General features: G+C 41.1%; 2 protein-coding genes across 2 annotated transcripts; one reads left to right on the top strand and one right to left on the bottom strand.

Annotated features, from left to right (window-relative positions):
- Nucleotides 1-1,430: 1,430 nt before the first annotated feature.
- On the bottom strand, nt 1,431-6,112 carry trhra (thyrotropin-releasing hormone receptor a). Its single transcript, XM_042108497.1, has 2 exons — nt 4,968-6,112; nt 1,431-3,758 (listed from the first exon to the last, which is right to left on the bottom strand). Exons 1-2 carry the CDS (start codon nt 5,748-5,750, stop codon nt 3,324-3,326), a joined length of 1,218 nt encoding a protein of 405 aa, XP_041964431.1. The 5' UTR covers nt 5,751-6,112; the 3' UTR covers nt 1,431-3,323.
- Nucleotides 6,113-15,133: 9,021 nt separating this feature from the next.
- LOC121720862 (transmembrane protein 74) lies at nt 15,134-17,496 on the top strand. The gene is made up of 2 exons (XM_042107333.1): nt 15,134-15,219; nt 15,973-17,496. The coding sequence occupies exon 2, from the start codon at nt 16,038-16,040 to the stop codon at nt 16,899-16,901; it is 864 nt and encodes a 287-aa protein (XP_041963267.1). The 5' UTR covers nt 15,134-15,219; nt 15,973-16,037; the 3' UTR covers nt 16,902-17,496.
- Nucleotides 17,497-17,854: the final 358 nt, after the last annotated feature.

Here is a 17,854-nt window from a genome sequence, read left to right as displayed (position 1 = left end):
GGAAATGGGCGCCAGCCATTTTTAGCCTGCTCATGCTGTGCAGTAAATTGTCTGTATCTGAGTCATTTAGGTTTATCTATTGAGGAATGTCCCCATATAGGCACGACACATGGATACGATTATTAGTATAGTATCACAGTATGTTTACCAACTGATGAATATGCAGTCCTCTCTGGCAAGAGTCATTTTGAGACCAGGAAACTGCAGCTCTTTCAATGAATTGAAAAAGTGGTTCATAATTTCAGCTGGTCTGGACAAGCTCACTGGTATTGATCTGCCTTTATATTCATCTCTATAATAAACAGTAGATGGATGGTCTGGATAATAACTCAGCCTTACCCTCCATAACAGTGTTATCATCCCACCACTCTCCATACCCCTAAGCTCAGTATAGGAGATATATGAAAGTGGGTGAGCTAGTTTAAAAAAAAAACATCTAGTTCAATATACCTCCACACCACAGGGAAATAAGGCACTATGCTTATTAAGATCTCTTTAGCTCTCTCCCATTAGCCCCAGAGTCCTCAATTTCCCTTGTCAATTGTTCCCTTGCTATGTTTTTTTTATTTTATTTTTTTTTAAAACCAGTTACATTAGCATGCCAACACCAAGCCATCTCTCTTGTAATAGCACTTTGATGCCATGACATCTGTCTGTGTTATGAATTACCAACTGTCCAACATAAGTCCATGCTAAATATAGCCTAGCTAACCTAAAATTCTGCCTCTATTGCTGAATGCTGAAGAGATGGCCTGCATTTGCCCACTCACAAATCTCACAAATGGGATGCATGGGCCTAATGGAGTTTATTTTAAGCAGCGAGCTATTGGCTTTCCAAACAGTCCATCATTGGAGGCAACATTTTGGATAGGCTAACGGGGCTGACAGACAGGCAATTAGGCAGAGAGCTGTTTTAGGGTCCCTGGGGATCAATGTTTAAAGCTGCAGGGAGGTCCGCAGAGTCAAATCAGCTTTGGAGTGCAGCTGGAAATAGCTGATTCAGAGGTGCTGCTGAAGGACTGATGACGGCTGGACCATCATTATTCAGACCGACCACTAATCAAATCTCTAGTTTAGCATGCAGGTAGATGCACAGCACATAGGATTTGTAGTGCTATACACCTTTGCGAATGCTTTTTAAAAAGTGGGATAGGTAGCTTGAACAGACAATTAAACTGAATCTGTAAAACTATTCTGTATTATTGTATTATTATTCTGAGCTATTCTAAATGCATTCTGACATAATAAAGCAATATTTATTTTTTTTAATTTTGTTAACCTTATGTGTCATGGCTTGTTCATGCGCGCCACTACAGTTGATATTCAGTCATTCCGGTTGTGGAGCACAGGCTATCAGTTAATTTGAAAACAATAAATGAAGCCCAGTATTTACTTATGATTAATCAATGGTGATGTTCAACATATATTTTATTAAGGCAATAACAAATATGATTGAATAGAACATCAAGTAAAGGCAATGCATGAATGGTGTAGAAAGAAATACATGGGAAATGTGTTTGCCAGTGTACTGTGAGGGTTTGCTACTTCACATCAAGACTTTATTCATCACTGACAAACAACTGTACAAAATACAAAAACAATTCATGAAAACAAATCCGATGATGACAAAACACTGCGGTGCTTCTGGAATATCAGGTGTGCTGTATTACTGCTACCCATGGACTTCTTTAATCACACCAGAATGTTATGTGGCAAACGCTATGCATGCTGCAATATGAAAACAAACCAATCCACCGTACATTTTAGATAGATACTCTTCATATGACAACATATGACAACTCTTCACCACTCTTGGTAACAATAATAATACAGAAGAAAGTGCAAAGTTAAGAAAGAAAAATCTGTATGAAGATTCAGGCTACATTAAACTGCTACTGAGACCAAGGATCACAAACAGTACAAAGGTGGTGTAATTTATACAAGCAGACTAGAACCATAACAACAGCGATTATGGCATAAAATGTTGGTTTACATAGCACACTGTCTTCAGATATTAATGTGGAGTTAGGCCTACTGCTAAGTCACTAACTGCTTAACCTTTTAAAAAGACGGGTTGCAATCCATAACTAAAAGGTTATTTGGCGTATTCCCTTATACAAACCCTTAGAGATGTGACCGATGTCTGAACTTTGTAATGGAGTGATTTCTGCTGCCAGTTTTAGTAATAAGGACCCTTCCTGAAGCACCCTTACAGCCAGGGTTGTAAAAGGTTATTTTCATTACTTACACATAAAAACACTCTAAATAGATGTTGTTTGTCTATTCAAACACATTTTTCAAATAAATGAAGATAAAACATGATACTGCACCAGAATGTTTGAAAAAAAAAAAACACGGCTGTGTTATGATGCAAAAAGGATCTGTATTACAGAACAAACAATTCATGGAAAAATACAATAAAACAATAAAATCATTTGCATGGACTTTGCTTCAATTTAGAATGATAATGACACTTCAATTTGGAATGATAATGACACACCCAACCATGTGATTTCACGGGGGGTAGGGTGGGGGGGTGCAATCCTTCAACTCATGCTTTTGCCTGATACCTAACCTTATTAGCAAAATCGCTGCCGCCATGAAACACCTCCGTCATGGAAAATCGATGCAATGAATGCACTCCTCGATGAGAAAATATGGAAATAGATTGATTGCGCTGGGCCATTGAGTTGGCCCACTGCCCGTGAAGAAAACCACTTACGCAGGGAAATGGAGTACCTAGCGTTAAGGGAGTGGTCAGCCAACCAGTGTGGTTGCAGGGGAACAAGGCGCTATAACGGGTCCCGCAAGTGGCCAACTTTAGCACTGATGGATATCGGTGGACTGTGGATACAGTTCTCTGGTGGGGATGTGTTGCAGGCCACAAGCCATCAATTCTACTGACAGGAAAATTGGATGGTCTTGGCTTATTTTCCGTCAGCTAAATCTCCCTTTAACCAAACAGTTGCCAGGCAGCTATCCAAGCAGCCAAGCATTATATATTGCTCCTGCTTTTGTTTTGCACACTGTTGTCTACCTTAAGTTGTTTAGGACCCCTCACAATGGAGACCTCTGATCTAAGAGCAATGGGCTGTTTAGCTGTAACAGCCCATGACATCATGGCTACACAAAAGATTGGTGATCTTAGTTGATCCCCAGGAGGCTTTCAACACTGTTTGTCAACATCCACAACACCACTGTACAAACAAACATTTCTTTACAAAGAGCAAAGTCTTGTCTTTTAAGGGTGAAGTGGACATGAACCCATCTCTCTGGGCCATCTAAACAACTGAAAGTTAAGAAAAACACAAAACTGTATGTTGTCAGGCAGTGCTATGGGTGACTTGACCAGTAAGTATGGGTGGGTCCTGAAATGACAGCCTCTTTCTGCCTGGGAGGAACCGATCGGTGTGGGTGGCCAGCTCGTCCATCTCGGTGGTGAAGTGGTCGGGGCTTTCTCCATTGGAGGTGTCCTTGATGACACTGTAGGTGAGAGCCACACTGTATGTGGGCGGTTTCTCGGAGCGCTGCGGGCCGCAGTGGCAAAGCTTGCGGAAGGCGGCGCGGAACTTCTGCGACATGGCGTTGTAGATGACCGGGTTGATGGCGCTGTTCAGGTAGATGCAGAGGCGGCAGAAGAGCAGGAACCAGGTGTCCAGGTAGGCATGCGTCAGAAAAGAATTGACCACCACCAGCGTCCGGTAGGGCATCCACAGCAGGGCGAAGAGAATCACCACCACAGCCAACATCTTTGTCACCTACACCAAAACATATTCTCATTTTATCCAAAGAATCCATATTGATGTTGTTTCATTAAGCTATAAGGCACAACAAGCAAAATTAATAAGCTGTTTAGTACTGGTTAGTCAGTTTTATTTATCTTCTATGTATATTATTTACCACATCCATTTTACCACAGATGGACACATCTGACTAATCACCATAGACTTTCATTTTACATTACTCAACGTGACTTTACACGTGACAGGTACATGTTTTAACAGCATGTGTGCTTCCTGAGTGTTTTTCCCATGTTTAATAAGCAACTGGACCATGTTGCCATAATTACAAGAGGTATGGTTAATGGATGGAGTGTTAGCACATAAAGAATGAAATCCTCAGCATTCCAGTCAACAAAGAAGAGTCATTTATTTCCCATAAAAGCAATTAATTGCTACTGTTGATAACAGCAATGACACAAAACACCTCCATGATGAGGGAAGTTATGTAAGGCCATGGCATCAACCAAAAACCAATTAATGGAAAAATATTTATTTGGAAAGATTTTAATTAGACCATCTATATGCAACATCAACTATGCATATTTATGCTATAAGTGAGCACTCAATTTGTGAGAGGCCCATGTTAAACAGAGGTCAATTTTACTCATTTCTCATCTGCTTATTGGTCCTGATAATAGCTTGACCTTTTTCTAACCCTATCAGGTTGTATCTGTGACAGTTTGAAATGGACAAACTATATCCATTTCTGAAAGATGTCGATTTAAATGTAGATGTATGAAATCAGCCTCTGCAATCGAATCCCCTCTCACCTAAGGATGTTCCCCTAGTGCTCTAAAACACATCTCAGTGACCACAGGAGAAGGGGGTTGATGGCAATCTTGTTAGACAGCCAATAGCCTCTGGGTGTCACATACATGGTGCATGCATTTACACTCTGATGGCTACAGCAAGTGCACAACTCAAACATATAAACAACACAAATAGACTTTGATTGGCAATGACACCCTCTTTTAGTTTCAAATGCTTGTGTGACTTAGTAGGAGAAACCGAAATGGAAATGGAGAAATGGAAACAGGACAGGAGAGATATAATTAGTTGCCCTGGTGAAAACAGACCCCGACACAACAGTAAAAGTGTCTGCTTTATTTCAGGACTAAAAGTTATGGTATATCCTTAATCACACTTTACCACTCTTTGAAATGCAATAAAGCAAAATAACCTTACCTGTCTGCGTGAGGTCGCTGTAGTCCTACTACAAGATGAGTTATTAGAGCCAAGTGCTTTAGATCCTGAACATGACTCCTTTTTCCACTTTTTACTCTTTTCTATGGGATCAGCTGGTAGTGGGTTGAGGAAAAGAATTCTTGCGATGAGCCCATAAAGTATCATGGCCAAAAGGAGGGGCACAACGTAGAACACAGCGAAATCCGTGAAGTATATCGGCAAATAGAAGCTCCTCGGTACTTTGTATCCACAGGTGACAAGAGTAATGTTATCAAACACTAATTGTGTCAAATCTGACAGGTAGAACCACATGACACAATAGAGCGAGGTAAAAGTCCACACGGCCACTATGATCTTTTTCGCTCTGGACAGTGTGCAAATGAACTGCGCTTTAATCGGATGACAGATGGCAATGTACCGCTCAATAGTAAACGCCGTGATAGAGCAAGAGGAAGCGTTGATCCCCAAATACTGAAGATAAGTTATACAGAGACATCCAACATATCCATAAACCCACTCCCCGTATAAACTCTCTGTGATGTTCGGTAACCCTGCCGCCGTCAGGACCATAAGGTCGGCGACAGCCAGGCTAACCAGGTAACAGTTAGTGGGTGTCCGCATGTGTTTGGTGGTAAGGACGACCAGGATAACCATAACATTGCCCACTATACCAACGCCACATATTAGGGCTACCAAAACTATACTAACCACTTTGTACTCAGTGGTGTAGTCGGTCCAATTTCCATGTGTCTGGTTGTCTTGAAAAAGAGTAACATTCTCCATACTTCAATGCTTGTTCAGGAGAAAGTATTTAGATCCTCATTCCATAAAGAGAAAAAAAACATAACAACGTGCATGGATCAAATATTACTTTTCTTCTTCGTGTTCGACTTTGCAGTAACTGGCACCTAAGGAAGTAGTTTTAAGTCTTTGACTCCTCTCGATTGCCTAACGTGCGTGAATGGAGGCAAGCGGAGTGGTGTTTTGTTTAAAATTGTATTCATGACAAAAAGTAAAAAAAAAAAAAAAAGTAGCCTAATGTAAACTGTAGGTCTTCCTCCCAACAACTCTGAATTCCACTATGTACTGATCCAAATTTCGCCTGTAGAGCCCACTCCTCTGTGTAAAGAGCCGAGTGAGAGAGACTCGCCTCTGTCAAGGTAATGTGAGTGCAGGGATTCAGCACCACCGAGAAGCAGAGTGCGTCTCAGGGAGCGAACACGCCTACCCTACTGCCGCGGCTGAGTTGAATGAATGAATGAATGAATGAATGAATGAATGAATAGATGAATAAATTAAGTTTTGATAACTCAAGTATATGTAATAGGCCTATTTGGAGCACCTTCTGTAGCCTATTTATGGATTAACTTTACACATTACGTTTTTACCAGGGACAATCAATAACATCAATTTATTTTTTGCACACTTTTAGAATGTTAGCTTGTATTTGACAGCATATTTGCGTTTGGCTTAGGCTACAGTAGATGGGGAAGCTAACGCTGAGGAGGCTTAAAAGCTGGGTGTTTCTCAGCTCATGCAGCTCCTCTGCTGTTTACATTATGCTCTCATCAAAAGCTCCTGGAAAGCCTGAGAGACTAGCCACTGTGCTTAATGAGGTTATTACCGCAGAGTGGAGCACGAACTGTTGCGTGTTAAGTTAGTTCCTCCTGAAGTTGAAGTTCCCAAACGAGGAGAGACTATGCAGATAGATCAGATAAAGTTAAAGAGCTGTCTGAACTGCGGGAGTCTGGGTCCACAGGGGATTAAATGATTCTCACAGCAAGCAAGAAACAGACAGGGTGCAGAAGAACGCAGTGCGGTAATTGGGTCTGCTTCTTTTTTCACCTTTAAGTCTGCAAGCCTTTTTCTTTTGTTTTTTTTTAAGTGTGAAAATATGTGTGATGAGGAGTGTGACAAAAGTAGGCCCGCTGTGTGGTACTAATAGCTTAGGCAAGAACACATACTGTGACCACGTAGACTCAGAATCCAATATGCTGGTGGTAGTGAATTTGATCTCTCCACAGGCTTCATACATGGCCATTTCCCAACATGATATAGGCTTGCGTTCCGCTATATGTGGAAAATATGTGAAGAAGGGGTAATACATAGATATTCCCCTTGAATCCCATGAAGACCGAAAATTAGATGAAGACCGTACCATACAGATAACACTGTCTTTTCCAAAAAACATTGAAAGGATGATCAAAGATGGCACTGATACTTCTGTACATTTCTGTAATGAACATGCAATTAGGCTATACCACCACACATGTTGACACAGTTTGCTCTAAATCACTGCTTTATTGTCCCGTAATTCACTGCCCTTGTGGCACATAACATGTCAAAATACTTTTACTTCCAAATTCTGTAACAAAAAGAATGCAAAAGCATGTATGTGCACTGCTATCTGTTGTTGTTGTTGTTGTTGTTCTTCTTCTTCTTCTTCTTCGTCTTCTTCTTCTTCTTCCTCCACCTCTCATTCCTCTTTCTTACTACAGATGACCACCCGCTGTATTGATATATAACAGTTTGTCTTTCAAAAGGAGGTGACTTGCTTCTCCATCATCTCAGCACTTCATTACTTTCTGGGCTCATTGCCTCTCCACTGATGTGTAATAATTCTCCCTTGATAGCCCTTGTTTCTTTAGCACCCAGTACACACACACACACACACACACTCACACACACACACACCCACACACACACACACACACACCCACACACTACTCCCTGTGGTGTGTGTGGCCTGTGGTGCTCCGCTCCTAAATCTGATAATGAAATTAGTTGAACGTGAACAGAAATTACCCAGGAAAATAATCCACATCCACACACGGTCCGAACCAACCTGCTGATTCAACTTGATTAAATTAACATTTGGAAATGCAATTGATAAGTGGAAAACATTCTGACATTTTTCATTACAAAAGACATACATTTTAATTGGAATCAAAATAGATTACAGTGTAGCAGTTATTACAGTACATCTTCAATTCCCTTAAATGGTTTATGAGCAGATTCACGAGCACGCAAAAAGGATTAACTGGGAACATGTCCAAGATATATTTCAGCGGTGTCAGTAGTAATAATAATACATAACTGTAATTGTATCATGTAATTACTGTAATTGTTGTGATAACAGTGATTGCTACTGAAAATGGCTCAAGAATGACTTTTTAAAGACAACTTTCTTTAACTCTGTATGTGCCTGTATCCTGAGTATGGAACGTTACTGCCACCCAGTGGGCAATCTATGTTGCTAGATATAAGTTTCCATCTGTAGATAGATAGATAGATAGATAGATAGATACTTTATTGATCCCCAGGGGAAATTCAAGGGAATATATCAACTTGGGATCTGTGTTCCCAAGTGAACAAACAAAGCATATTACTGCAGCAAAGCGACACAATCATATGGTTGTCCACCTTAACATGCCTCAAATTATTTCATTTTCTTAGATCTGATGTGTTGATGTATGTGAGGTGCACTAGATTAGATTATTTTCATTAGTACATATCCTTATAAACTAACCATATATGTCATGGCTTGAACTGAATAGAGTGGATGTTATCTGTAATAGTTATTTGGGATAATCTCTTAAAAATGACTCCTATAGATTTTATAGTGTCAGTTATTCCTAATATTAATCCCTACATGCTAAATCTTTACCATAAAACTGTGTCTCAATTTGTTCCGCACCTTCATGCCACTAACGTTACAGCATTTCATAACACTGTAATTCATTCTCTAGCATCACAGGAGACATATATCAACTTATCAGTCTCCCCCTCTGTCTCATTGGAGATCCTTGAGATTCTACACAGCCAGTCCTTTTCCACTGTGTGTTGCCCACGCAAGTCAAAATCGAGTTGCATCCTTGTCTTCTCACCTCTGCCCACTGACAACCCAACCACCTCTTTTTACCCAGGTAGGGTACACAGTGCCAGAGGCGGACAGGGTACACAGCTTCATTACTTGAGTAAATGTACAGATACCCTTTGCTAAATTTTACTCAAGTACAAGTAAAAGTACAACAGTCAGATGTCTACTTAAGTAAAAGTACTGAAGTACTTGTTTTCAAGTATCAAGAGTACAAGAGTACAAGAGTAGCCTACATTTACTAAATATTGCATTACAGTGCTTACATTTATGTACAGAAACGTCCTATATGGAGTTATGAAAAATGTTAATGTTAATACCTTGGAGAACGTAAAAGGAATTGACAGTAAAATCAAGTAATTTTCATCTTTTTACCATGTTGCCCAGGATGGGCAGTATTTCTAATACATGTATTTAAAATACGTATTTCAAATTCAAAATACTATCTTGTAATTGAAACACTTTAAGCGAAAACTATCATTAACTTGTTCAGAAAATTGAAATAGTCTGGCGAGGTGGGGCCACATGTTGGCACATTCCCGGGATGGACCTGTTGCGTCTTCATCCATTGTTTCGTCCATGGTTTCGTCTCTTATCTAAATCTGACCATGGAGTTGACTTTGGCGGAAAGCTGAAGGTGATTGCTGATAGGCTGTCCCAATCAGGGGTGCCTGCACAATCCAGTCACGTTTGAGAAGGGAAACAACAAATTGAGGGTTTCCGAGATTTTTTTTTCCATTTTTTTTTAGAAGAAGTAACGGGTACTCACGGTTCTGGACAGAAATGTAGCAGAGTAAAGACTACAATATTTGCCTCTCAAATGTACTGTACATGAGTAAAGTCATGAGTACTCCCCAAAAATGATACTCGAGTAAAGTACAGATCCCTCAAAATTGTACTCAAGTACTGTACTCAAGTAAATATAGTCCGTTACTGTCCGGCTCTGCAAAGCGCACATCACACGCTCGTCTTCGGCATCTGGGTGTGAGCATCAGATGCACGATAACGAAGGAGAGGATGCTCCACAGTGGCTGTGGCGTCAGCTGCATTCCCTGGCAAGCCAGGGCCCCTCGTAAGCGGATAGCACAGGTGGTGTGGTGCAGGTCTATGCCAACAGACCACAAAAAACACCAACAAACAACAGTCCAAATACGACAATGTGACATTAGCTAGCTCACCCATTACGAAACTCTAAATAACGTGCTTTGTGTCATGCTCAATGCTTTGAACGTGACAGACATAATGGCACAATCTTGATCAGTGTCAAATCTTTCTGGGTTGAACCAATGACTTGCAATAATACAGTACTCCACAAGAATGGTCTTTTAGCATCTTACAAAGACACACTTATAGCTGTGAAATACCATGCAGAACTATAGTATATGATGACATTGTCAAAACTTTGTGACTTATAGTGGCTGTGTTATAAAAAGAGAGAGTTCGGAGCAACCATTAAGGGCTTAGTGCACTCATCTGTCTTTCATACTTTGAACAGTTCAGTGAAAACTTTTGATGATGGATCATAAATCAACTGTCTTCACATTAGAATATGGAAAGAAACCACAAGGAACAAGCACCTTGGTACTGCAGTAATTCCTTCATGTATTGTAATAATGCCATAAATCTATAAGCAATTTGTAATGAAGGTCATAACAAAGTTCTCTACAACCTGCGTCTCACTGCTCTGAAGAGACTCTTTGTTTGACTTTTGTTTGTTTTTTGTTTGTGTGTGTGTGTGTGTGTGTGTGTGTGTGTGTGTGTGTGTGTGTGTGTGTGTGTGTGTGTGTGTTTGTGCACATGTTTTCTGACTTTTTGTTTGCTTAATTAAAATGTTATGTCCTGAACTTCATCATGGGAACTAACTCAACCTTTGAATATAAATCCCATTCTGTCCCTGTGAAAAATCGCTGAACATTTTCCATCACAAACCTAATTCCAAGTCCGCTCCCCTGCTCTCTCTTTCTCCCTCTCTTTTTGAAAGCAAGCAAATCTGGATTGCCTTTCCTGCTGAGGCAGGTTTCTGAAGTGCAATCTCAATGGTCGGGTCAGAGTTTACTCTTGGTGATGGATCATCATTCAACGGGTGCTGATATGTGGTTGAATATTCCAGTATGGAAATTTCATCAAGCCAAGAAATTATGAATATATGAATAAGTCAACAAGGAAAGTATTCATAAAAGCATGACAGTGATCTCATGGTTTGTTATGTTAATTTAATGAATTATTCATCCATGCCCTCCTTTTAGCATGAATTGTTCATTTTTGTAATTGAAATTTGGAAAGAACTTTTCAAAATTCAAAACACAAAGCTCTTCTTTTGTGCTTTTTGCTATCGAGGTTTGACTGCCAGCAAACTACTCAGGGCTTGGCAGTCCACATTTCAAAATACTAAATTAAATGTCTGGCCTGGAGTCAAGGCCCTTTCATTATCCTAATGACTAAAGCCCAATGCAACATCTGACCCTGTATGTTTTTGGTACAAAAGTATTACGTCTCCTCGGTGATTCACTTAAAGTTCCTAAACAACAATTAATTTGTATTACTTTAATTTTTAATTTAAGCAGGCTAATAAACACACCACACACACACACACGCACACACACACACAAACACACACACACACACACACACATATACACTTACACACACGCACACTTACTACACACACACACACACACACACACAAACTGCAGGCATTATCAGTGAAATGAGCCTACTTCTGTGTCCTGTGCCAGCACACAACATGCAGTTCAGCATATGGTTTCATGAACAGGACCGACAATGGGTCACAGGTAACCATCTGGCTTTCTGTGGAGTGTTGTGTCTGACCAGCCTAAAACATAAAGCCCGTCCTCCAGACACCGAGGAAAACAACATGCTTCAGATAAACAGACAAATCTGCTTTTAAACTCTGGAAATATGGAATGTTTTTTGTGACAAAATTAAATAAATAAATGAAATATGAAATCAATAAATGAAATATGAAATAAATAATTAAAAGTTGAAATAAATAAATAAAAGATTAAATAAATAAATAAAAGATTAAATAAATAAATAAAAAGTTAAATAAATAAATAAAATGTGAAATAAATAAATAAATAAATAAAAGATTAAATGTAAAAACCATATATACATTGATATTTACATTTACATTCCATATGCACGGTCATGCAATGTGCCATGAAATAAATAAATACGTCACATGCATGAAATTGAATTATGTTCATCTTACTTTTTCCCCTGCATATTCCCCCCACCCTATTCAGAGTTAATCCAGCTTGCTGCATGAAACACTAAGTTCACTTGAGTAATCTTTCGACAAGCAATTACCAATAATGCATGGTCATGCATAAGAGCATACAAATGAATCCAGAAGGCATGCACAACGTGCTTATATGCTCATGTGTAACTGCCAGGCAGCCAGATGGGGTATGCTGATCATTCTCAAACTTATTTTAATTCATAGACATCAACATTTTATGGAGTCAACGGGTGATTGATGAATTATGAATAAAGAGTGAGTGAGGAACTCATATGAGTGAAGAGAATAATTAATTGGTCACAGTATGACTTTAATTAAATTTGTAGGTTGAATTTATTACATATAAAATATGTCTCACATGAAGGTATTAGCGATGGTGATAAAAAATGGAATCAAAAGTGAATATGAAAAAAAAATTTAATGGAAAAGAAAAGAAACTGAATTCATTTTTTTTAAAAGCCTGTCTCTCTTTACATGTCATTCACAAGGAACATACCAGTGTAACTTTCAGTGAAAAAGTACCATATATAAATGGTGGCTTTTGCTTTAAAAAAAAAAAGAGAAAAAAATTGATTTAGACATCCAACAGCACTGACGAGATTTAGAAGGACTCTCAGTCTTCCAGAGCAAAGAGGGATGGTGTGATTAGGACAGACCGTTTCAATCAGCCTTGAAGGAGAGGGCTTAAATATTTAATGAACCTATCTGTTGTCACCCAAGCTCTCTCTCCATCTTTCACACTCTCATTTCTCTTCCATCTTCATTGTCCCTCTTTAATATTCTGCTCATTGCTCTGACATAGATATATCGCTCTATTTTCTCTATTTAATTTCCCAAACCTGATTCCCGGTGCCCGCTAGATAAGAAGTAGTGGTGGTGGTGGTGGGGGAGGTTTGCCTGTTTCCCAAATACACCTCCTGGCCCAGGCATGCCTTATTCAAGCGCCAGCTTATGAATAATCCAGAGCAGGCAGAGCTGCGAGAGTGGCTGAGCTGATCACTGCTGCTGACTGCCAGGGCCCTCATAAGGCATCTTTACACACGTCATCCACCCATCACTTGCTCGCCTCATGGGCACACACACACACACACACACACACACACACACACACACACATGCACACACACTCACACACACACACACAAACATCACACACAAAAACACCACACACATACACACACGCACACACTCCACACACACACTTACACGCACCCACACAAACACCACACACACAAACACCACACACATACATACACGCACACGCACATGCACACACACACACACACCCCCACACGCACACACACAAACACCACACACATACATACACACACATGCACATGCACACATACAAACACCACACACACACACATCTACATGCACAAAGAGTATGCTTGTGTATTGATCTTCTTGCACCAGTGGGATTGTGTCTATTGTGTGTATGTCTGTGAAGGGGCATGTGGGTCCATGTGCATGCAAGCATCTTAATGCACATACACATACCTTACACAACGCACAAACACACACACACAGGCACGTGCCGTTGGACACCCATGCACACGCATCATACACGCAGCAGCACAGGTATGTCCATCATCACCCATGCATACATGAACATGTATCTCCACACACACACACTGCAAAAACAGACCTACCGGTACATCAAACAGCTTGACAAATGAGATTTTAACTCTGAGAAGCAAATACACTTGAGCTTAGAACAGAGAACAGGAATACACACTGGGACCTCCAGCTCCACCACACGTAGCCTTGCATTACTCATCCCACATTCTCTTCCTCCACACATCTAACAGAATAAACAATGAATCACGTAGCCACTCAGTCCCATGGTAAACTCCTGACATGCCATATGATTTATTATCATCAGTTTTGTCCAGCCCAATGTCACACTGAGGAGTGTCAGTCTCTATGGAGTCTTTACATTTCTGATTTAAGGAGACGTCCTCCACACACACACACGCTCTCTCTCTGTCTCTCTCTCTCTCTCTCTCTCTCTCTCTCTCTCTCTCTATTTCTCTCTGTCTCACACACACACACACACACAGCTAGAATTGGGAGCACAGTGTGAATGTTAGATCTTCCCCCAACCACTCTGCAGTGGCTACAGTGAGTGTGTCCTTGGAGAAGAGCACAGGACTGTGCCAGGGGATGACAGACTGAGTTAAAAATCCCAGACAACCCCCCCCCCCCCCCCCCCCCATCCTATATCACATTCATATGCTGATACGTAGATGGGGTCCAGTCCCTCGTGCTGGCTCTTCTCTCTCTCTCCAGCCACATAGTGCAGTGTCATGATGTGCAGGGAATCATTCATGACAGGGCGTTTTCTCCCCCACACCCAAGCACGAGCGCACGGCGGGACCCAACCCCCTGATATTAATCTCCGCCAGACTCCACTCTCCTGCAGGCTCATCTGTTAAATAGGAATTTTTTGGGACTCCGGCCAAAGCTGTCCACTCTGGGCCCCCTGTTTTACCAAGGCTTCAGAGGCCTCCTCAGCACCAACAGGCGATTTGTGTGGTGGTCGGTGGATTTTTTAGAAGCCGTTTAAATCAAAATGACAGCAGCTGATAGCAGGATATGGGAGCAGAGCCTGTAATTTCCAAGAAAGAATGGAGTGAACGCAAGATCTCGAGATTAAAAATGGATTATGTGGGCAGTTGATGGACCTACCCATAATCTGTAGTGCTATCAGGGTCACTACGAGGACAGATGGCGCACGCTGGGCGTGTTTTTCTAAATCGCACTTCACAAAATTAGCTGTGAATGTGAAAGTAAATAAAAATGAATAACACACACACACACACACACACACACACACACACACACAGCTGTTCCTCAAACACCGCGAGTCTGTCAGAGACATTGTGGACTTCATTACCCAGAGTCCTATCAGCTATTTTAAGTTCTCTCTCCCATGACTATTTACACAACCGGCTGATGTGATCTAAAGCTGGTGGAGAGTACCGGCGGCACAGCACAGCACCACAGCGAGGCAGCCCAAGCCGTGCGTGGGAGGGACTACAGCGGCAAGCTCTCCTTTCAATTACGCGACAGAAACCAACCCGGGATGCTAACATGCACGTCTGCAAAAGGTATTTGTTAAAAGTCCAAGATTGTACTTGTACAATTTCTTTCTACTGTGGTTATTGTTAGAATTTGAGTATTTTTGACTAAAGTAGAGCGATGTCTGCTGTTCGTGTTTTGTATCGCACGGGCTGGAGTATTCTACCCGACTTAAACTGTGACAATGAAATCTGCCGGAGAGACGCGTGCACATCAAAAGTCTGCTAGCTAAAAGCTACATTGACTATTTATGACAATTGTGTCCTCTGTGAGTGTTTTGTTACTTAGTTTACTATTGCTAACGAATAACCAGGTTGTCGAGCTGAAGAATATGCTATTTTAGCTAAATGTTTTCTCAAAATATTGACTTCAGACTGCGTGTGATGCTTGGTAGACGCATTATTATAGAGCTGCAGCCTAGTTTTGTCCACGATTTAGACATTGCGTTTTAAACCGAATTAAAGATAATCTGAGGGTTTATGCGGATTGCTTTCCTAATTGGATACTGATTCAGCGGGCTAATCAGTCACTTTAATCGCCTTTCAAAGAGGGGCAAAAGATTTCTTTCGGCACAATAATTAACTTCAGCAGTGGCAATTCAGATTACTGTCTAAATAGGTTACCCTTAGACGCCGTAACAGTAAAGCAAACCAGAAATGTGGGTTAAACATTTCAGCCCAAGCAGTCATGATGTTCATTCCCCTCAACGTCACGTGTGACAGTGCTTTAAATTGACAATTTAATGGTGTATGACATGTTACGTTTCATTGGTTTCTTTTTAGGTGTGCTGTGGATATGATCGCGCGAAGAAAAACAACAATTACTCGAAACTAAACGGTGAAATCTAATGGCCTCTTTGGAGTTACTTTATATAGATAAAGCAGGAGGAAATTCCGATACGACACTCGTCCTTGAATGGGCATCAAATCCGCTGGACGTTCACAAATCGAAAAGCCCAGCCGTCGAGGCGCTTCCCAGGGAGATTGAGCGCGGTTTGGCTGTGAGAGTATCTGACTGCGAAGGACAATGTAATTCAGCACCAAGGACGGTTCCCTTGAAAGGACTCCCTGGCAAACACGGCCACAAAGGAGCCGAAAAGGTCAGGGTCTGCTGCGACGAGGAATTGGAAACTTCTTTCACGTACGTGGACGAAAATGTCAACTTGCGACTGGCAACTCCGGACGCAAGCGGGAAAATTCCACCCGGAGCTGTTTGCCACAGCTCGTCATGCGAACTCCGCCCCGATGGCTTTCAGGAGTTCTCACTAATGTCCGAAAATGACCTCACGTCGGAAAGTGCTGGGAAATCAGTTGACTATGGATTTATTAGTGCGGTCACTTTTCTTGTGACTGGAATCTCGCTGGTTATCATATCTTATTCTGTCCCCCGTGACGTTAACATGGACCCTGACAGCGTCTCAGCCAGGGAAATGGAAAGGCTGGAGAACGAGAGCGCTAGGGTAGGGGCACACCTGGATAGGTGCGTGATTGCTGGGCTCTGTCTCCTCACCTTGGGCGGTGTCGTGCTCTCCACTCTTCTCATGATATCCATGTGGAAGGGGGAGATGTACAGGAGAAAAGCCTTCGCGTATTCCAAGCACTCCACCAAACTGTATGGTTCCATCAACTTTAACACAAGGGCTAGCCCCAGCTGCGCATCTCCTCATTGCTCCATGGAGGAAGTCAACGACGCAAACGATACCTGTGGATGACTTGCGTCGGTATTGCAAACCCATGCACTCGTCCAAATATTAACGAAATGAACACACACACGCAGCATACTAACATATCGTGGATGGAACTAATAATCCGTGCTGTTTTATGCCACACACACAGTGTCAGTGATTAGTCTAATTGACTTGTAGTATAGCACTATAACATTACATCTGAAACATTAATTACATGAATGGCCACAGAGAAAAGCATTAGCAGTACAATCAGCAACGTTGCTAGCAGTGTAACAAGATAGCATGTGTTTTGTTGAAAGTCTGAATTGTTCATCATTTGAAATGGATTTACCCTTCCAGTAAAAACAACCAGAGCACATGTCAGAATACTGGAAAGCCTCTGTGAGGAGAGAGACAATGTATTGGAGATGCAATATCATGAAGCTTTCATTTGTCATTCATTTTTAATGTTGGGAAAGCAACTTGCAGCATGCAGAATTTTTGAAAAGAACTGTGTCAATCTTCTGTGAGCTCGGAATTCTGAGGTGGCAAAAGGCTGACTGTAGGCCTATACACTTACAGCTGTTTGTTTGTTGTCAAGACCAACTTATAGGAGGTTCACAAAGTGGAAATAAATCAAAGGTGCCCGATACACCAGGAGATGTCAATTTTCCAAACAGGCTGGTTTCTCAATTTAAAATAGTGATGTTACTTCACTAATCAATTTATTGACAAAGTGAACTGGATCTATAACCTGCTGGCTTAGACATAAACAACATTTTTTTTATTTTTAAATGATGTTTACCTTTCAGTCCACTCCTCCTTCTATTTCTACCCCTGTGTCCATTTGTTCTAGATATTTCTCTCCTTCTTTGGTCCTTTCTTGCATCTTGGGAATAAGATCTTGCATCTATTTCAGTGCACCAGTGTTATCCATAACCATGTAGAAGGCTGATTCAGCACAAAGTAAATTGCACTGAATAAGACACCACAGGGAC

The sequence above is a fragment of the Alosa sapidissima genome, chromosome 10, assembly GCF_018492685.1.
Source record: "Alosa sapidissima isolate fAloSap1 chromosome 10, fAloSap1.pri, whole genome shotgun sequence".
Classification (NCBI taxonomy): domain Eukaryota; kingdom Metazoa; phylum Chordata; class Actinopteri; order Clupeiformes; family Clupeidae; genus Alosa; species Alosa sapidissima.
The sequence above is the reverse complement of the archived record's forward strand: the minus strand, read 5'-3'. Positions and strand labels throughout refer to the sequence as shown.